We start from the raw sequence: 21,779 nt of genomic DNA on the forward strand, positions 1-21,779 counted from the left end.
CACATTAAAAAAGAAATACAACCTCAAACTTGTGTCAATCACGTTTACACACTGCCTCCGAAACTTTCGTCTGTCATAAAAAAATTCGGATCAGGTTCGATTTTCTGCGTTTTCGCATCTGTAGCATGCATTTTGATAGGAAAGGATGAGGAATACGAAAAAAACCGGAAAAACGCACGCAAAAATTTTGGACTCAGTGTGCAATGACCTTTAGCCTTGCATAGCAAACAAGCAGAGACAGACCAAAATGTGTGCAGCACTTCATTCAAGCTAGAGTTAGGTTTAGTTACAACGTCTTTTTAATACTTTTCATTGGTTAAATATTTGCAAAGCCCACAGAAAAACTTAAAGGGTGACCAACAGTAATGTAAAACAATTATTAAATAAATAAATAAACGAGCAGTGTGTGTGACCGTGTTTCTTACGCATTCATGTCAATGAGCACGTCAAGTTAAGAGAGCTTTACTCTTTTAAAGCTTTTACTGCATTTTAAACTCTAATTTTGGCCTCTGAAATGGGTCAAACCAAAAATATTACCTGAGAAGTTCAAGAAAATGCACTAGAAATCCGCGCTCTTTCAGGCTAAGTCTAAAATGGATGTGTACCATTCAGTTGAATGACAAGGTTTACTGTCTGTTTGTGTCCATTAGATGCGCATTAAAGTTGTGTTCCTTCCTAAACCGACCCCCTCCCCCTCTGTGCAGAGGGCCTCACTCACAACCCACTTGCGACAGCCCTGCTGACAAGATTAATTTTTTTACATTCCAGAAAGTACCTTTACCAGGGTTGTGTAGACTGGCTTGATTGTCCAAACAATGACACATAGAATAGAATAAAACAATTCATCTTAGCAACACCCTGGCAACCTCCCACAACATCTTGGCTTTTGCAGAGGCACTCTGTCTGTGTAGGTACACTGAAAAAAATTATACTAAATTTTTTTAAGGTAAGTCGTCGCAAACAGTTTATTTTAGCTACATTTAAATAAACAAATTTAGTTTACTAACGTTCAGCTAAATTTGTTTATTTAAATGTAGCTAAAATAAATGGTTCGCAACCACTTACCTTAAAAAAATGTAGTAGCATTTTTTTCAGTGTACCTCACTTAAGTGAGCACAACAGTAAATACAACCCAGGCCCGTTTTGCAAAACTTCAAAAATGTACTTATGCATACAATTCACTGCAGTTTCCAGCTGAAATGAACACTACATGCAGCAAAACACCAATCATTTTTATTCCTGTTCACACAAACTATGAATACAGGGGCAGATTATATAATGATTCCTTGCACAATGCTATCTTATGATCTCAAAACACTTTCACCATAGTGCATGATAATAATAATAATAATACCTTTTGACATTTTCATCATAATCAGCTCCTTTTGTATGTTTTTTTTTTACGTAGTAAACATGCTCTGTAGCCCACCTGGTACAGCACTGCACTCGCAATGTGGAGCACTCGTCCTCTTATTTCAAACGTGATGGAGCATTAACCTTTCAGCGCCACCCACTAGACATCTAATTTCATGAAATGCCACAATACTTTTAACAACCTTCGTAATAAAACATTGACAGATTCACATTCATCTGTTTCTGATAAAACTAAACATGCTATTAGCACCACTCACTGACATTTTGAAAGTGTTGCTCAACATTCAAGATGCAGCGTAATACCTTTTTGCTGAAATTTCACCATAGGCACATTTTTCTAATGAGCCTGGGTTAATAAAATAAGTCAGAAATCTTTGCCATTGATTATAATGTTTTATCTAATTGTTATTATGCAGATATGTTTTTATAGATTGCTTTTTAGTTAACATTTACAGTACTACTTGAATTGAAACAGACAACTACAATACAAATATAAGACCTATTAGTAGAACAAGCCTCCTGGAGAGGGGAACACAATAGCTGTAGTGACCAACAATAGGATTGTGCATGTCAGCGTTACTGTTTTGGCGGTTTCCAAGGCACATCACTATCACATGACTTGCTGAAACAGCTGCAGCATGTGCAGCAGTGGAAGTCTGAAGATAGCTTCCTTGTTTTCTTGTGATTAAATCTGCTTATTTTGGCATCCACTTGATGTGTTCCTCCCTAACACAAAAGTATTGTGAAGGGGACTTTTTCAAACACAAAAAAGCAGAGGAAGGATCTATTCAGATACAGCACTCTGTTTTCCCCATTTCAGAACCTTGCTTCCAAGTCATGCTAGTCACGTAGATATTGCTCTGTTCAGAAGGACATTTCAACACCAACATCAACTTTTATTGGTGAAATGACCAAAATCATAAATATTCATATCACATGGGGTGTGTGTGTGTGTGTGTGTGTGTGTATATATATATATACACACACACACACTGCCCTCCATAAAGATTGGGACAGTAATGACAAAATTGCTTTGTTTGCTGTGTAGTCAAGACATGAATGTGTGACAAAACTACAGAATGTCATATTTTATTATTAGCTGTTTCAATACATACATGTTTTACCAAATAAAAAGGACAACACTTTTAGAATTCATCCTACTATTTGATGTGAGCATAAGATTATTTACTATTATTTAGTTGCAGATCCCTTGCGGGCAATCACAGCAGTGAGGCAACCCATAGACATCACATGGTCTTATCCTTTGAAATGCTTTTCCCAGCCTTTAATGCAGCCACTTCCAACTGTTGTTTGTTTTGGGGAGTTTCTGCCTTTAGTCTCCTCTGACACTACCTCCACCATGCTTTACAGATGAGGTTGTATGCTTAGGATCATTTGCAGTTCCCTTTTTTCTCCACACTTTTGCTTTCCCATCACTTGCCTTTATATTTTTGGTGCTGGTCAGAGGTTTGCATCTTGCAGTGTAGCCTCTGTAATTCTGTGCCAAAAAGTCTCCTGCGGCAGTAGATTGTCAGAGCATCACCCCAGCTTTCTGGAGGTTGTTATTGGTTTTACACACGTATATTTTTGGGTTCATTTTTACAGCTTTTATGATTTGTCTGTCATCAACTGCTGTTGTTTTCTCAGCCGATCAGGTTGTTGTTTGTTGCTTATGTTACCGGTGGTTTCCAAACTCTTGATTTCTCCATGCCCTTTGTTTTTACTATAGCTTTAATTGACTTCCTCTTTACTGTTAGCATCCAAATTGCTTACTTTTCTCTCAAAGTTAGCTCCCTCGTCTTCATCCTGGTTTGTGTGTGTCGTCATCAAATGCAAGATTCAGAATGCAGAAGCAATGGATATAACTGATATGACACATTGCCTGCTTTTAATATCTAAACAATTAATGCAACAGGACACAGCTGATCACTTAGAAAGACCTGTGAGGCAACTGTTCCAGTACTTATGCTCACATCAGGCAGGGGGATGAAACTCTACAAGTGCTGATCTTCTTAGCTGGTAAACATGTGTGTTCAATCACCCAATAATAAAATGTGACATTCTGTAGTTTTGTCTCATAGTCATCTTTTAATCATATTTACAGATATCTTGACTCCAGAGCAAACAGAGCAATTTTGTCTTTACTGTCCCAATACTTATCAATTAATACATATATATATATACTTATCTATACACAGATGGCCAGTCCATCACAGATGTTGTTTATATATATATTGTAACACCTGTACATCCTTGTGTCACGAATCCAGTCTGTGCACTCCCGTTCATTCACCACCAGAGGTCACTCGCTCATCATATTGACTTTCACACCACACATCTCAATGGACTGCGTTTCCCATCAGCCATCTCACTAATCACAGGCTCACCTGATCACACGCACACAGCTGTAACCAATCACACACTCTATTTAAGCCATGGACTTTCTCTCCCTTGTGGCCGAGTATTGTATGCATTATCGCTGCCCTACAGAGCCCCGTGAGTTTGCCTTGCCTCGCCTTGCCTCGCCTTGTCTTGCCTTACCTCGCCTCGCCTTGCCTTGCCTCGCCTCGCCTTGCCTTGCCTCGCCTCGCCTTGCCTCGCCTCGCCTCGCCGGATTGTGTTTACCCCTGCCTGGACTATCGCTTACGTTTGGATTACCTCTATTGTCAAGCCCCTTTGGATACTGTTCGCCGATCGTCGACCCACGCTTGTCTCTGTTTATTCTTTGTCTCGCCCATGTTATACCTGTTTGCCACTGTTTGACCCTGCCTGTTATGACCACGTCTCTTGTCAATAAAAGTCTGCATATGGATCCACACGTCTCACGTCTCGTCAGCCCCGTAACACCTTGTTACATCCCTTAGTAACATTCTTCCATATCTTGGCTTGTTTTAATACATTCCTCTCTGTATGTTATTTACATGTGTGAGCAACAAAATAAAGCAGTCCAGTTGCAGTAAAATGGAATAGCAGCATTTCTACCAGGACATTTCTACTATCATACTGCCAAGCAAGCCCAATGTATTACAACACATGTAAGTGAAATATAGAAATTTTAAAAAAAGAGTACCGTTGGGAGACTACATCAACAGGTATGAATGTGAGTCCACCCACTGAGAAACAGCAACACAATTTTCCCCAACAAAACTGCAAAGATGAATGGCTGACAAGGTGTTAATAGCAGGTCACAGATTCTTTAGCATTACATAATGGTTTCCCCAGCAGACTGGTAAAATGATGAAGGGAAATGAGCCTTTGGTTTTATAGTTTCTGGTCACCTTTTGCTCCTCTACCCAGGCCCAACATCCATGCATTCCATGCCCTTTTTCCCTTCTTCCCTTCAGCTTTTCACTGCAGACCATGACATCGGTTTCATCCATGTGTGGGAAAAAATCTGGGCCCCTCGCTTCTGAAAGGGACACCGATACATGCCAAGTGCTGTGTACAGGGGCTATTTTAAGAAGCTGTAAATATGGGAACTTCCTCTGTGTAAGGGTATCTCATATCCCAAATGATCGTTTTACATTATTAACAACTAGCTTCAAGCACAGTAAGCCGCGCTGCCATATGCTTGACTTTGTACTCAGTAACTGGGACAAATCAGTTGCCCTGAATGATATTAAACTGAACATATAATTATGTTAATGCTATGACTGTTTTCTCGCTCCGTTTTAGATGAGGATTGTGAGGACAGTTAAAATTCAGTTAATGTCAACATAAATTTGACCCTATTTACTTTCTTAATACATGTCTGAGACAAGCACCCCAAGAATCCGCATATAGTCCCAAGCTCTTCACTGGCAACTATCCTCAGCTGTATATACACACTCTAAGTGGACCATTTCAAAAGGCCAAACATTGACCATTTGAAATCATGTTCATGTAATATAGGTTGCAACAATAATAGCAATTGACAACAGATGTGTAAAAAAGAGCTACTATTGAATAGATTTAGGTGATCTTGAGGGTAACTAATCTGTACGTCCTAGTCCCGGTCAATATGGCCTTATTAACAGAAATTATACCAACATTTAGGTCTGTCCCTATTCTGGTAAGGATCACCCACTTGTTTCACCAGAAATCTAATCCATTTCTCATGGATAAAATCCCACCCATCCCATCACAAAATTAAAACAGGCTGCATGTCATTTCATGTTCATTTTAAAGACACGTTTAAATGCAATAATCTTTGACATTTAACTGACATTAAAACTTGGTCCTTTACTGTATGGCCACTGAATTAAGGTATTTGCTCTATATTTTTGTAAGTGCATTTCTTTTTTTAACAACTACCTTTATTTACTGAGGTTTGTGTCATCCAACTCCACTTCTGTACCCAGCTGTATCATCATGTGATACATCATCACAAATCCACCGTCTTCACTCCCACAATTTGCATCCCTTTGCATTTACATGAAGTTTCAAAATGACGTACTCAACTTTGTTGCATCATGATTGGTGTTTGCTAATGATGCTTAAAGTCACAAACCCTTCCGTTAGTTTTGCCCATGCAAATCGCTGTCAGTGTGAACTGAACTTTGTTTTTACAGCAACTTTCTTGTTTTGAACTGAAAAGAAAACTGCAGAAAATTGTAATTTTTTTTTCTTTTCTTTTCTTTGAAGGCCATGGTGAAAAGACCAGCATAATGGGTTAAATCTCTGTAAGGTCAGTAGTGCATGCAGGGAGGCACTTTCCTTTTTGTCTATAAATATAGATTATTATATGCTGCTAGCTGTCACTGTGTCCTTTCCTCTTTATGCGCATGTTTGTGTTGTCTACAACCAATGTCTGGTCTTTATCACTCACTGTACGACACTTTCATGACCCCTGCTCTAGGATGTGTTAATCCTCACTAAACTTTGTGCCTGTTTGCCTGACTCTCATAGAATAGCTGCTACAAACCAGGGCCAATAAAGGATAGCTGGCCTATGTCTTGGATGATTTCTTTGATTTGTTTATTTGAAGAATTAATATATATATCCTCCCTTAAGGTATATCCTCTGCCTCTAAGGAATACAATAAATCTGATACTCTTTAAAAAGAAAATATTTTACAACACACTTTTTGTTTTTTGCCTTTGGCTGACGGGCCTGTGACTCAGTGGATGATGGAATGCAGACAAACTACTCATTTAACTTGAAGCCAAGTGCCTAAAACAATGTATGTATGTTCAAAGAGTTGTTACTCAGTTAAACAAACGAGAAACATACATAAAAACACATGTTAGAGCTCTGCATCTGTGGTTGTCAGCAGGAAAACACTTTAAATGATGACTACTTGGAGAAAACTAAGTAAACATGAAAGTATTTAATAAAGGCTACAATGGGTCTGCATTAGTTGTCACTCATTCAAAGTGAAGATCACTAAAAAGATGTATAAAGAAAAGGTTTCAAAATGAACAAAACAACACCATTTGTCTACTTTTATTTTAAAGTTAATTGTTGCTATTAGTTAAAGAATTAACATATTCTGTTATTATTGTTCTCATTACATTATATCCAACAAATAATAAAAAAAATATTTTATTATTCAGTTAGATATTAGCTGCCATCTGCTGGTAAGATTATGCCATTAAGTGCAAACTGCCCTCTAATGGTTGTGTACAATAGTATGCTAAAAGATCCACCAAGCCACTACCTTCACCATCTGAAGTTCTTAGACAATTTATACTTAATTTCTGAGACTCTTTATTGAAAGACTTAATTCACATTTAATATACTCTTTTATATAATGTTAGTCAGACCAAATGTTTCTCAGAGTCCTCATTTCTGTACTAGAAATAATTGCTCCCTCTCTACTGTTCTCATCAAGGTCCTGGGAAAGCCACAACCTTGCCAACTCTGCATAGCTCAGAAGCCACTGGCCACCCCTCTCTCATCGTGGGAGTTACATTTCCTGTTTGACTCTGAAAATTACTGGAACAGTGTCCTTTCTCATGGCATTTTCCAAAAATGTAGGCCTAATAAATGACAACCCAACAATATTATGAAGTATTATAACAGAATAACAGTATTATATTCTACAAATTAATAGAGGTTGAAAGAGGTTATAGATTAATAATAATGTCACAATTCTGCAGTAAAAACAAAGACTACTTTTGTAGTCCTTGATGTTGCAGATTTATAATAAAGAATTATATAATTTCTTAACTGAGTAATATCACGTATGCATGACTGTTTTTTTACACATCAAGAAGTTATGAATAAATACATCTATCCAAAATGATTTTCCAACAACAAAAATTTGAATCAACCCAAATTTTCCCTTAGCAATGCACAAAGCATGTTTGTGTAAATCTGTTAACAAATTCAATTAACATAGTTTGAGTGATTGATTCAATTACAAGAAAATATCTGAATGACTTTTTCAAATAAGTTAATCTGTTTTCCCATTTATTCACTGACACCTCTCTTGTCCAGAGGCACTTCATACACCCTGAGGCTTATTAATTTCACCTATGGTGTGAAAGGGCCTTTACAGTTGCCAAAAATATAACTTTTGGGTTTTGTGTTATTAAAAATAAATAAGTAAGCCCAGCTCAGGTGACAAAAAGTAACAAAAAAGTTACGTAATGCATTAAAAGTAACTTTCCCCAACATTGCCAAGAGATGTAGGCTGTGTCTGAAATCTCAAACTCTATGAGTAGACACTTCAATTGATTTTGCGAGCATTAAAAATGATGTTCTATATAGCATGAATGATGAGTGCAATATGAATATAATCCAGACATATTACATTCCTCATGTTGTCATTATCACACGGCCAACAATCAGTTCAAATAGTAGGTCATCTGGGTACCTTTTTATTTTTTTTTTAATACTGGATATTTGGACATACTCATTTTCACCTACTATATAGTAGGGAATTAGACATATTCAGATGCAGCCCATAGTGTCTACATGTGTGAGACTTTGTGGAACCGAAACGTAAGTGGAACCTTTTTTCTCTCTTCCTCTCATTATTAGGTAGGCTAGTGTGATAATGAACTACACCCGTAGTTACTCTGCTAGGATACCTGTGAGGGGAACTGACGTCACAAGTCCACACGACTCACCTTGGCACGAGCCACTGCATAAACGGCTCAGAAAAGTTATTTCCGAGAGAAGCTCAAAAAGCATTTGTTTAAGATGCCACCCGTTTTTAGGTTTTGTGTCTAATGCTGTGACATTTTTAACTGTTAAAATACTTTACCATAGACCTACACTATATTACTAGTCTGGTCACAAAATAAGCGAGACACCCACCTTGCAGACTGCTGCTTTGCCACTGAACTCTTGTCTTGTGAATTGTCCCTTGAGTGGAAAACACCGCGGAAGATCCGTTATTCCCCATCACAATACTGTGCAGTTTAACAGGTTACAAATCTAATGCAACTGAATCATTCCAAAAAGCCGTCACAGAGCTGTTTGATCTCGAGACAGACTGCGGAGGAAAACCGAAAAACCCGCCTAAATTCAGTTTGAAAGCTAAAAACACCTCACACGTGCATGTGTGTATCTGTCGCGAGCTGTCCAATCGCTGTGTCCGACTCCTCGCGTGAACGCCCCAACGGTCCGGTCCTGACAAACACGGCCACTCCCGTCAACGCTTCACAGGGGAATATGCACAAATGTTGCTGCCTATATTCGATACAGTGGCGAATGCTTTTAAGATGAATCGCTTGGTGTATTCCTCATTTGTAAGTCCCTTTTTCGATAAAAGCCTCTAAATGAATTCTGTATTTTAATTATAGGGATTGGTTATTTCCAATAGTGTGCATCCGCATACATAAGATCTAATTTAACAAACAATTACGCAATTAATTAAAGATTTTTTTAAAGTCTGTATTGCCTATATGAGACCTCTGTCAGTGTGGTTGTCGAGGGCTTTCTGCAGCATCATGCAGTCTCCTGAGATGACTTTGATGAAATGACCTGCCCTGGTAAGAATGGGATTCATAAATATGGCTGTATGTAATGGTTTAAAAGCTAAATTTGGCTGTGTGTAATGGTTTAATTTTATATTTAAAGCATTTAGCCCAGAACAAGATGATGCATCTGTGAGGCCTAAATATTATAGTTTTGTAGTATAATTATATTTGTGTTGTTTCAGACCCACCCAATGCTGGCATGGTGTATCCTGATCAAAGGTACTGGATGAATAACTTGTTCCCTTGTAAGAATGGGCTTGACGTTTTCTCCTTTTCTAATCAGTGAGCTCAAATGTCTCTGAAATTGAAATTAGACTGCATGCATTCACCAGTCTTTCCTCTGAGGGCCTGTGAGAGCCCGTTGGATCTGGCCATGATTTCACCTTGATTTTGGTTTCATGTTGTTTGTATATGTGAGTGCCATGTAAGTACAAATTCCCTCTTAATGCTCTTGATTCCACTTTTAAGAATGTCTTGTAATTATAAAGGTAGGAGGTGTACAAACGTTTTCCACTTTCTTGATTTCTGTGGAGCGTCCTTAATATTAGATTTCCTTTTCTGTAAGTATTTATGAAATATACAAATAATTGAGATCAGTATATGTAGCATGTGAATAAAATGTATCTGTTTAGCACATTTAAAAGGTAATTTTGAAGCAGTGCTACACTTTTCACATTGGTAAAATTATACACGTGACATCAGCAAACTCAAACACTCTAGTTATATATTAATTTTGGTTTGAAACTTTGTCCACCTGTTGTCATTAAATCATACTATGTTTTTAAGGACAAGTTATATGAATGTGTAAACAAAATTCTGCAACTTTAAATAAGATACTGTACATTTGTCAACAATAGTGACAAAAAAAAAAACTTTAATGAATTGTCAGATAGCCTATGCTATAACAACAACATTTAATGTCTTAAGTATATGGAAAAATAGATTATAAGTTATATGTTAAATACTGAAAATACATATATTTTTTAGTTTATAGTGTTTACTTCAGTCTAATCCAAAACTCTAGATATAGGATACAGCAAGATACATTTGACTTATTAACGCCAGAGGGCGCTCTTTAATCGCTTTTGGGTCTTTAGGGTACATTTATACATTTTTTTTATTTTTATTATTGTTATTTTTTTTAATCTTAAAGTGCCATTAATAACAGTCATGCCCTGTCTGGATGTTCTCGAAATGTATAGAGTATAGGCCAAAACTGTGTCCTACAGATTTTTCTTCTTAACCAGTTCAGGAGAAATGAAAAACTTGTAAGTAAAATAATTGTTCAACTTTATATATATCACAGCAATATGTTTGTAAACCAATAAGAAACATATACAACGTAAGACCCCTACATTCTATAGACATTGAGAATATAGTACACAAATGTCAGAATATTCCATTCCAAACAATAGACTGTAAGCTGGCCTCTTCCAGCACACATGGCACACATTTCTGTACTCTTCCGTGTCTTCTTACAAACGCAGAAGGTACATGTAACCACGTGAGCAGTTTCCAAGGGCTTTAAACTCTGACCTTTTGTAGAGTTATAAATGTACAATGAGAATTTAAATATCAAATATTGTTTTCAAGCTTTAAAGTCTTTTTCATAGGATCAGTTTTAAGACCTTGCTCACTCTATACTCATTTTAGACTGATTATTACCATAACAAAATGTATTGTCACATCTCCTGTGAGCCATGACATGACATCAGAGCAGCTCCTCAAGCTGCTTTATTATGACACACACAGACAGATTATCAGCAGCATTAGACAGAGCTGGATAAAGATCACCTACAAAAAAAAAAAAAATGAAAACAACACGTCATTTAAACCATCTGTGATTTATACTCATCCTTTAAGGAACAGATGCAAAACATTTTGCAATAAGTGACCTTTGCTCAGTTCCACTCAGTGTTTGACACCCACTGTGACAACAAACCCTTCTCTTTGTCACTGTGCTTTTTGAGGGAAAAATACACATTTATGCAAGGACAGATACTATTTAATTATGTGAGTTCATTTATATTTAGACTTTAATTTGAAAATAACTTACTGCATGTATGTCTACAAATGAAAAGAGTTTTTTTTTTTTTTTTTGAAGAAAATATTAGGTATACCAAACTGCTAGGGTGGATGCCAGGCAATGCTTTGTGGTTTTGTATCGTTGCTAGGATGTTTTGGCTAGTTGTTTACTGGCCCCAGTCAAAAGAGCCCACTCTCTGATATTTTGATCCCTAGATATTGCTTGGCTCCCCTCCTTTCATGTAACTCTGTGAGTTTGTTTGTTTGTTTGTTTGTTTATTTGCTTGTTTAATTAACTGTCTGATTGCTTAGAAAAACAGTAACACATCTCTCCTCAACCTACTGCAAAACTCGAAGACAAACCGTACAGGATGAGTTACACTCTTTAAAGTTTAAGGGTTAAAGAATTGATCATATCACTAACCATAAGTAACCATGATCAAGAGTAATTAGCAAACAGAAAGTGTTTGTTTGTTTGTTTGTTTGTTTGTTTATGCTGATGAGAGAAAATTTATTTTGAGCTCTTGTCAGTGATGGGTGGTTGGAAGTGGCTTTCACTACCCCTTCCCCCAAAAACTAATGAACAACAACAAGCAGGCCTTCCTTTCTTCACAGGCACAAAAGATCAGTCTGGGCACTGAAGAGAGCATATGCCACTGAAATCAGCCGGATTTAATTGGTAAACAACATTTAACCGCAGTCCCCATGACCATATCATAAGTTTTTCAGCGTCTTTATGCTGCATGCGTTTTTATCCCAAATATTTTTTTTAATTGATTTTACAGACAGTTGGTCACCTAAAAGCTACATTTGGCTCTGTATAAAGGTTTAATATTATATTTATAGCATTTATATTTTGCTCAGAACACAAAGATGCATCGATGAAGCCTAAATATTATAATTTTGGAGTATAATTATAGTTGTGTTGTTCAGCCCCACCAAACGCTGGCGTGATGTATCCTGATCATCAAGGAGAAGGTACTGGATGAATATTCTGAATAATAGCAGAATCCACGGTCTAACTTGTGATGCAGCCTGGAACTAAACCACACCATGCTGGTTCGTCTGGCCAGTCCCTGACTGAGCCTGGTTTCTCCCAAGGTTTTTTATTCCCTTTCTGTCACCGATGGAGTTTGGGTTCCTTCACCTTTGGCAGCAATATTATTGATTTGATTACACATACACTACTGGATGAGAACTGAGCTGGATGATGACTGTTTACTATTGTCCTCTTTTTAGAGCTGCTTTATGGCAGAATTGAATTTTGTTTGCCTCTCTGAAACATTATTTTCCTGTTTAAGTCTGAAAAGCTGCTTTGACACAATCTGTATTGTTTAAAGTGCTATAAAAATAAAGGTGACTTGACTTGACTTTCGTTTTGTTGTTTTTAATAGGCCATCTACATGACATGTCAAGTACTCCATGCAGTGTACTGCTGTGCAGGGTTAGCATCATTAGCTAAAAACTAGGGGTGTCAACGTTAACGTGTTAACACAAGCGATTAATCAAAAAAAATTAACGCGTTAATATTTTTTTAACGCAGATTAATCGTTTCATAAGGTTGGACCCCAACTTCTTCCCGTCATCTCAGCGCGGAAGGTTATCTATCATTGTGTGATGAGGGTACAGCACCAGTGTTGCGCACAAGTGGGTTATTTTGAAAATACAGTCGCGGGAAAAAATTACAGAGCCGTGGGTTGCGGTTTTTTGGGCTACTTTTTTAATGTACCGCGGCCGCTCAAAGTGTAGACAAATAAAAATTAAGGCCACTTAAGAACGGAGAGGCGGTTGTAACATCACAAACAACGTGAGTTTCTGTCAGAGCATACATGTTCAGGCTTTTACACAGCAGAAATAAACATGACAACAGCTACTATAGATTATATTAGATAATAAACACACGATTACGATAGATATGGTCTGTATGTGATTTTCTTGAGATTGAATGTGTACATCTGAAATGCTAATTTGTGCAGCGATATAAAAGGCTATATATAGCATATTTTAACAACAGTAAACGACCAAATTCCACATGTGATCGCAAAAGGAAGTTATTACAAACACTCGATGGTGGTTTAAAGTGAGTTCTGAGTAAAAGTGTACTATTAATCTCATAAATTATCTTATGTAGCATGATGCTAATATTAGCTCTAATGCACCTGCAGAACAGGCCCAATTTTTCTTCATAATGCATTTTGTCATAATACTTCACTTAAGGTCGCAAGAAATGTTTTGTTGTATTTATTTAGAAATACTTTTGATAATAGTTGGGTAAATGTATACTGGGATTGAAGCGATGTGGCTTAGTAAACGTTTTATTGCCAGTTTAAAGGCTGATTATGGCTGAATAAAAACAAAAGAATAATGATAAAAGAATAATAATGATTATGTCTCACACCTGGCGGAAGTGTGAAAGGTTCTGTTTCCTTAAACTAGTTTGTCATGCATTTCTTTTTCAACACATTTACAGGTAAATCCTAGTATTTTAAATTTGCGATTAATCATGATTAATCACAGTCCATGACTGTGATTAACGGATTGACAGCACTACTAAAAACTAAAGCCATAAAAACATTTTCATATATACAAAATGAAGTAAACATTAACTGAAATAAAATAAAACCTAAAAATATGTAAACTTATTTTATTTCAGCTAGTTGCCAAGTCCACATTTCTCGTTTTCTTTTAAGTTCTAGATGCCATATGTCCTGGCTAAGTTCCCTTCATTGGCTCTTATCAATTATGGCCTCCTAATAATCTCCATCTCCACCCTCTCTCCTCTTGTGCAGCATCCAATTGTGGATGCTGCACAATTGTTTAGTGAGTGGGGAAAGACCTCCTGATATGACTGTGCACTTTGGGTGTAAACTATAGGCCTACATGAGAAAAGCGCTATATAAATGGTTCATTCATTCATACATTCAAGTACTAAAATAACTCAATCTAACACTAGAACTTAAGAAAAACTCTACTGACTTATTTAAAGAAAAAAATTAATAGAAATGTGGGGGAAAAAACTGACAAAACTACTAAAACTTTAAAATTAAGACAAAAAAAATATTACAATAAAATCTCACTCTATTAGTGTATAACCCCTATGTGTATGGAAGCCCATTCGCCACTGAATAAAAATTATAAAGGTAATTGCGACTTTTTATCTCGCAATTCTGACTTTTTTTCTCATAATTGTGTGATATAAACTTGTAATTGTGAGTTAAAAAGTCAGAGCTGCAAGATATAAACTCACAATGATGACTTTTTTTCTTGCAATTATGACTTTTTTTCCTCAGAATTGTGAGATATAAACTCTCAATTCTGAGAACATATCAGTCTCTTAATTTTCAGCAATTAAAACCTTATGTTTTGCTCTCTTCTTCTCATAAAGACTTCGTATGGCTTCAGAAGACTTGGAACGCAACACGACTTGTTTGTAATGCTTTTATACTGCTTATTTATGGTCAGTTTTTGCAATAAATACCTGTGACTGCACTTATATTTGCCTTTTACGTGTTTTATATTGTTCAGAAGTGGGTAGGTTTAGGGTAGGGTTGGGGTTAGTTGCTCCAATAAAAGTATAAATTTATATTAAATTATTTCTATTTTTTACAAATGCATGCAAACCATTAAACTAAGACAAACAACTGAAAACAACGGAGGACCCTGCAAGTCGAAAAATGATGCTAAAGGGGTACCTTGAGCATCAAAAAGCGATGCCAAGTGGTCCTGACCAAGCGTCAATATGTGACGAGTTGGGTGTGAGAAGGGGTCAAAGTCGCAATAACCTTTGTTTTATTTTTTTATTCAGTGGCGGAAACGGGCTTCCGTAAGTGTATAACAACTTGTATATCTTGTTGTATATCATACATTCAGTTTTATGGCCTTATATTAATTAGGACACTTTACAAAATTATTGTACTTTTTTGAGCAATGTTTTTTATTCATTAACAGTAATAAAGATTTTTCAAATACAACAAAATTGCAAAAAAGCGGTCAATAAACTATATATATATTTTGGGACCTAAAAATTAAAATAGTATATGTGTGTGTGTGTGTGTGTGTACTGTATATATAACAGTATGAAACGGACACATTGAATACTACACTTTACAGTTACGGACACACTTCTATTACAAATATTTGTACATAAAAATTTTTTTTTTTTAAATTGTCTCCCCACAGAGCTATTGAACTTCAAAGTGGTTAAAAGCATTAAAAATGGTGAAAAACAAAAGAACCACTTTTAGGACCTAAAACATACTCTTTGGCTTATATGCATTTATATTTAAAATCTTTCATGTGAAAAGTTCATGCCCATGTTATTTCCCAGCTACCCAAATTCACTGGTACATTATAATCCAAACTGCCTTTTATTCAAGGCTCGTATCACTGCCAGTGTTGTGCTAATTACAAAGCCACCATAATTGAGGCTTGTGAAAACACTCCATGCTGCCATCTTACATGACACAAAGGACGAAGCACAGAACACCCTGTGCTTGGCCGAACACTGAGTGCGCTTTAGTCGTCACACTTTTCCCAAACGCCTTGCAGCTGCTCCTATTGTGGTCTCCGAAGGGCTTGAGCAGAGCCCATGCTCCTCTGACCACCCCTCCTGCTGTCTGACAGCCCTTAAATGAGCTCATTGAGACCCCCGTGCTGGAACAATTGCAAACACTGATTCTATGCAGTGTGACCACAAAGCCTTCCCAGTGCAGGATTCCAATGCACACGCGAACACAGGTCAGAATGCCCCAACATGTCATGGTCAGGGTGAAAGGGGATTGTTCAGATATTTTCCCAGCAATATTTGAAACGTTCACACGGGCCTGAATTCCAGTTCAAACAATAAAGTCAGCTGCATTTGTTTGTCTAGTGACCCCTCTTTAAGAACAGAAGGTGCTCATCTGTCTGGATACTGAAACATGCAGTGGCTTCAAAAAAGTATTTGGACACTTTAGTCACTTAAAGATGTTTTAATGTCACTGCACTGGATCACAAACTGCATCTGTAGATTATGCTTTGTATGATCTATTTGAACTTAAAAGCACTTCTTTGCAATTCTGTGTAAACCAAAATCGTATCTTCAAGTCTAATTCTTTCTCAATCAGATCTATGCTAAAATATCAATGGCAACCTTGTTTACTTGTCATATTAACATTGTCTCAGGCAGTATGATCAGTGGACAGCACTAAATATAAATGTAAACAGAGTGCAAAACTTTTTTTTGTTTTTTTTTGTCATTTTAACCATTACGCTAAAACAAGGGTTTTTAACGTTGTCACTTTAAAATATTATGAAAAGCCTAAACATATGTGCATATGAGTCTTTTGGTTTGCCTCAAACTGAAATGAAAATGAGAGGAAAGGAAAATGTTCTTTATTTTCCCTGTGTTTTTATGCCAGATTTTGCTGTTGTACTTGCTTGTACGGTCCATATTTGTATAGTATTTTCTCTATTGTGTCTTTACTTGACTTTAGGGCTCAACAATAAGCATAAGCTCATTGGGTTTTTATACCTTCCAAATGTAAACATTTGATTTTCAATAATGTATTAAACATCATTTTAAGAATGTTATTAAATGTTAATAATTTACTTTTGAAATACAGGAGTATGTTTGCTACCAAATACTGTAATGCTGGGACAACCCCACTTGGACGCATTATTGTAAAGTTTTACTGCCTTGGCTATAACTGCAAATTAAACATCTATGTAACGCAACTTAAATTTGCAACTCCAATATATACTGTCATGGAATTACTGCACATAAGACTGCATGTATGAAAAGAAAGGTTTATTGTCAGCAACAAGTATCACAAATATATGAAAAAATATAGCATAAGAAATATATTAATTTAGTCAATAAATAGTCACACATATCAAAACAGCCTCGCAAGAGTCACTCCTGTTAGTAGTGCTTATGGGAGGACTCTTAACGGACTGACAACAGTACAGACACATGAGGTATTCTGTGTTTGTTTATGGACAAACAAACATTTTCATGAATTGGATTGCATTCTAAAAAGGCATGACAGGCTCATTGTTTCAACTTCCATTGTCTTAAGGCAGAGCCTACACAAAACTACATTCACTGTTCAACAACAAATAAAAAAGTAGCAGTACACATTAGCACCTTCACATCTAACAACTTCCCATCACCCCAGACTACTCTCCTAATAAAAAATAAAAGTAATAGTAACGTCGTCAACATAAAAAAGGAAAACAATCCCTGAGCAACCTGTAAGACATGGGGCTTCTTTCGATGCTAAGAGATAACCAAAAACCTGATTATCAATAGTCAGAGACTCAACAACAAATAAAAAAAAAGAATTAAATGAAGTAAAACAAAAAAGGAGAGATTCTCACAGAGGTGAAACGGAGTGTTTCAAATTGGTTTGTGTCACATCAAATTTTCAAAGGTTTTAAGTCAAGTATGGACCACAGTGTTAAAATGCTAAAACAGTCTGGGGGAGCTAGGCTTCATCAGTCATCGTCTTCAACACACAATATTGACAAAACATGGAATATTGGTGGCAACACAGGAACTAAACGTTCCTGAGCCTTAATACTGGAAAGATCACCTCAGGGATCATACTGTCATCATATAAATAAAACTCTCCCCTGTCCAGAGGTGAGAAAACGAATCAGACCACTTTAAAGAGTCCATCTCAGCAGGAGGGCGAGGTAGTGATGGGACTCTGCAGGAAGGAAAGCGGGCTGGCCGCTGTGTGGATGGGGAAATTGAACACTGTGCTGCTTTTGCTAATGGCAGGGCTTCCTGCTTCCGAGGAACACGTAGAGGAGGCGAGCACTTGGGATTCGAATTGCAGAAGCTGCCCCATGAAGCTGAAGTTGGGCGAGATGATGCTGCGGCGCTGTTTGACAAACTCAAAGGCCTCTTCAAGTTTGACGCGGTTGGTGCGCATCAGATAAGCCAAACAGATGGTAGCAGATCGCGAAATACCCGCTTGGCAGTGAACAAAGACACGTCCACCTTTATTCCGTACAGAATCTGTGGGAAAAGAAAAAAAATAGGGTATTGGTTAAAACAATTAAACCAGCTCAACCCTATCAGGAACCCAAAAGCAGTTTCAACAACTTTTCTAAACACACATTCAATTGCAAATTATACACTGTAGGGTTGCTAATCAAGGAAGCCATCTCATTAAAGAAACTGGAAAAGTTAAACCAGGCAGGGGTTCGATTAAGAGGGGAAACACCCCCCCGACAGGCCTGAATACACAATGGGGGGTTGGGGCATCCCTGCTAAGTGCACTGATCTGATAGGAGGGCAACAGAAACCCAGAGACACTACCTTTTGTTCGTGCTAAACAAAGGATGCAAAGCATTCAGACGGAGCCAGTTGCCCCATGAAAAGATCAGGTCACAGCCTGGTGTTATTTGAAAAGGGGGCACCTCTTTAAACAGGATGAGAGGATGATGTAAGCCTTAGTGGCTGTCAGGCCAGGGCCGTACAGCTGGTCGAAATGGAGGGAACTTTTGAAAAATTCAATTCAGATTTCAGTTGAATGGGGGTTGGGCTGGGAGTCTGCCTGCCTGCCAAAGCTCCTCGTATGGTGACATCTGTTCCCTATTTCGTAACAGAGGTTTGAGTAATATCAGTGAAAAATGATCCTCACCGATAAATTCGATAGCTTCATTGAACCAGGAACTGATGTTGGCTTTGTGGTTGTCCTCAACAGGAATACTCTTGTACTGATAGTGGTCTTCAAAGTGGTTGGGGCAGTTGGAAGAGACGTTAATGAGGGCTGTGATTCCCAACATGTCCAGCATGTCTTTTCTGGAGGCATGATAAGCACTGCCTAAATATAGGAACGGCAAGATTTCAACAGGGCCACCCTAAAGAAAAAACAAAGAAAATTAGTGGACAAGTTCACTTGCAAGTAGTCAAAATCACTCTTATTTACAGCACAGCTGCTTATTTAAAGAATATGTTCAATTTACCTGATCATACAGAGGGGTTGTACATGAGTTACAGGAGGAATCAGCAGGGTTTGAATGGCAGCTGGAGCTCAGAGGTAAACTCAAGCCTTGTGGGGGAACTGGTTTTGTACACATTTCAGGAAACTCAGAGGAAAATGTCTCGAATCCACCTAAAAACAGTAAAATAGAAACCATTACTTTTGGTCACACTTTTCAATACACAACCATTCACAGTACACGAGTTCACACCTCCTATGTGGAATGGTATTACAATAAAATAGCCCAAAATATAGTTCAAGAAGAATCTTTTCGTACCTTTAAGAAGGAATACACTTGCTCCACATGGATTGCGACACAAAGCGTTCACGGCGAGTATTAAAGTCCCGTCTTTCTTCACTTCTCCCATCTCCCGACTGCGATCATCCAGGAACACAACACTCTGGTAATCCCCGGACAGAAGCCTGTTCCTGGTGTCCTCGTTGGGTACAATGTGCTCCAGTCCCAGGCCCCCTCTGGCCCTCCGGCGTACTATAGTGCTGAAGCGCACATTACTGGAGCCCGATATATGAGACGAGCTGAAGGAGAAAAACGAGCGACAGTCCAGAACCAGACAGTCCGGATCATCTCCCTCCAGCAGATCACGAAGCGAGGCCGAGTCGATGGTGGGCACTTCCATGATGACCATAGTAGAGAATGATTGATCTAAATACATACAGCGAGATAAAAGAAAAGAAACAAAACGACGAGCTTGAAAAGTTGTCCCTAAAGTCCTTTGTTCGAGAGTTTGATCCAACAGTAGTCCGTTGAGCGGCGCTGAAATCTGAATTCTTTTGTTTTCAATTAAAAACCCCCGCTACTTTGTTTCTTCTCGTTCTTGTTCTGATCTGAAGGCGCTCAGCGGCGGTTATATAGGATTACTGACTGCTTTCGCTTGACGTCAAACGCCCCGCCTCTCTTGGCTCGAGGCCCGCGCGAATTCGCACGTACGTCAGTGTGATTGAGTTTGGCTAACCAAACCCGCATTATCTGATCCTGTCAAAGCCAGTCGACCTCTAGAGAATGGTAATCTAGTGTAGTTTCCGAGTGGTGTCACTGAAATTGAGTCTTAGCCTAGTTATTGATGGTGATGATGATTATTGATGTTGTTGTTGTTGTTGGGATGGTGGTTTAGGGGTTTTGAGTGACAAAATAGTTTTCGTCAGAAGTTGATCTTCGATTGTAGACCCATTTATCAGCTAGATCGATGCTTGGCCATTTAGAGATTATCAGCATTGGCCAATGTTGCTGTCTTGGCAGATTAACACATTTGGTAGTTCCCTCTCATGTCAGTTCCAAACAGGGCACAGGACATATTTAAAGTGGGGTATTTTATGTAATAGTCTACATAAACTTGTTTTAAAATATGTTCCAAATGGTTAGGATATATGCTACACATACACTGAAAAAAAAAATGATTAATTGAATTTACTAATTTTTTGTAAGCTAAATGGTTGCAATTAACTTATTAAAAGATTAAAAGGATGGAATTTGAAAATACAGAGGAAGAATAGGCTATGCGCACATAATAAAGAATAAGCTTAAATGTCCCACTTTAGCGGTATTCGACAAACAATTTGCTGGAAAATGTTTGAGATCATATTGAGATACATGGGGAGCTTTTCTCAGGAGACAAATCTGAGAAGCACGAGACTAAAGTAGCATTCTAATCTCTTCATTTGATTTCATTGTTGACTTTAGGGAAACAATCAAGATATTGATTGAAGATCTCAATTATTTATTTATTTATGCGAGGTTAGTAATGCTTCATCAGGTATGAAATTCAAATAACAATACAATAATAATTGTCAAAAAATGAAGGAATGCTTAGGCAATAATATTTCCATGATATTATTGTTTTATGTGATTTTGTAAAAACTTTTCCCATCGGATAAATAACAAGATAATTAGTGAACCTGTCATTGTACTCATAAAAGTTTATACTTTGTTTTTATTGTACAGGAGTACATAGTGTGCAATGCCGCGAGAGCAAAGGGAAACCATAAAAGTTAATCACTGTATAGAAACTTGAGGTCTAGTAAATTTCCATCAGCTTGAAACACAAACCAAGCTCAGGTATATGAGGCCATGGTGTAGGACATCTGTATTTTCGAGATATTCAAATTTTCCACCACAAATTCAGTGTACTTGGTAACTAGTTTGTCAGAGCTTGAAGATACATTCATTAGAAGTAATAGTCAACATTGTTTTTTTCTGTAATGTGATGTTTTGTTTTGCTGGTTAACCACCATACCACATTCCTCACAGCAATGAGGAAAAATGTGTTGCTAGGGAGTTGGGAAGCAGTGTGTGCAAGTTTGTTCAGTGGGTCGGTTTAGACATTGTTTTAATCAAAAATATGCAAATCAAATGCTTTTATGTCAATGAATGTATGATCTAATTAAAAGTGTAATAATTTGTTCATTACAGCTATGTTACTAAATAAAAAATAAAATAAAAAAATAGTCCAACAACAACAACAGTATTTGTATAGTT

General features: G+C 37.4%; 2 protein-coding genes and 1 long non-coding RNA gene across 3 annotated transcripts in view; 1 reads left to right on the forward strand and 2 right to left on the reverse strand.

The window, feature by feature from the left end:
* The window catches only part of neurl1b (neuralized E3 ubiquitin protein ligase 1B), a 50,472-nt gene extending 41,626 nt beyond the window's left edge, over positions 1 to 8,846 (reverse strand). The window contains 1 exon segment of the mRNA XM_058798267.1: positions 8,620 to 8,846. Coding sequence (XP_058654250.1) covers positions 8,620 to 8,707 — 88 coding nt within the window. The 5' untranslated portion in view covers positions 8,708 to 8,846.
* A 125-nt stretch (positions 8,847 to 8,971) lies between these two features.
* LOC131553536 (uncharacterized) lies at positions 8,972 to 12,669 on the forward strand. The gene is made up of 3 exons (XR_009274206.1): positions 8,972 to 9,053; positions 9,196 to 9,296; positions 9,467 to 12,669. It is a non-coding gene; the product is annotated as an uncharacterized LOC131553536 (long non-coding RNA).
* Positions 12,670 to 17,082: 4,413 nt separating this feature from the next.
* Positions 17,083 to 20,135, reverse strand: dusp1 (dual specificity phosphatase 1). Its single transcript, XM_058798093.1, has 4 exons — positions 19,563 to 20,135; positions 19,269 to 19,417; positions 18,944 to 19,163; positions 17,083 to 18,315 (listed from the first exon to the last, which is right to left on the reverse strand). The coding sequence occupies exons 1-4, from the start codon at positions 19,957 to 19,959 to the stop codon at positions 17,972 to 17,974; spliced, it is 1,110 nt and encodes a 369-aa protein (XP_058654076.1). The 5' UTR covers positions 19,960 to 20,135; the 3' UTR covers positions 17,083 to 17,971.
* Between the last annotated feature and the right edge of the window lie 1,644 nt (positions 20,136 to 21,779).

Source organism: Onychostoma macrolepis, chromosome 14, assembly GCF_012432095.1.
Source record: "Onychostoma macrolepis isolate SWU-2019 chromosome 14, ASM1243209v1, whole genome shotgun sequence".
Taxonomy (NCBI): domain Eukaryota; kingdom Metazoa; phylum Chordata; class Actinopteri; order Cypriniformes; family Cyprinidae; genus Onychostoma; species Onychostoma macrolepis.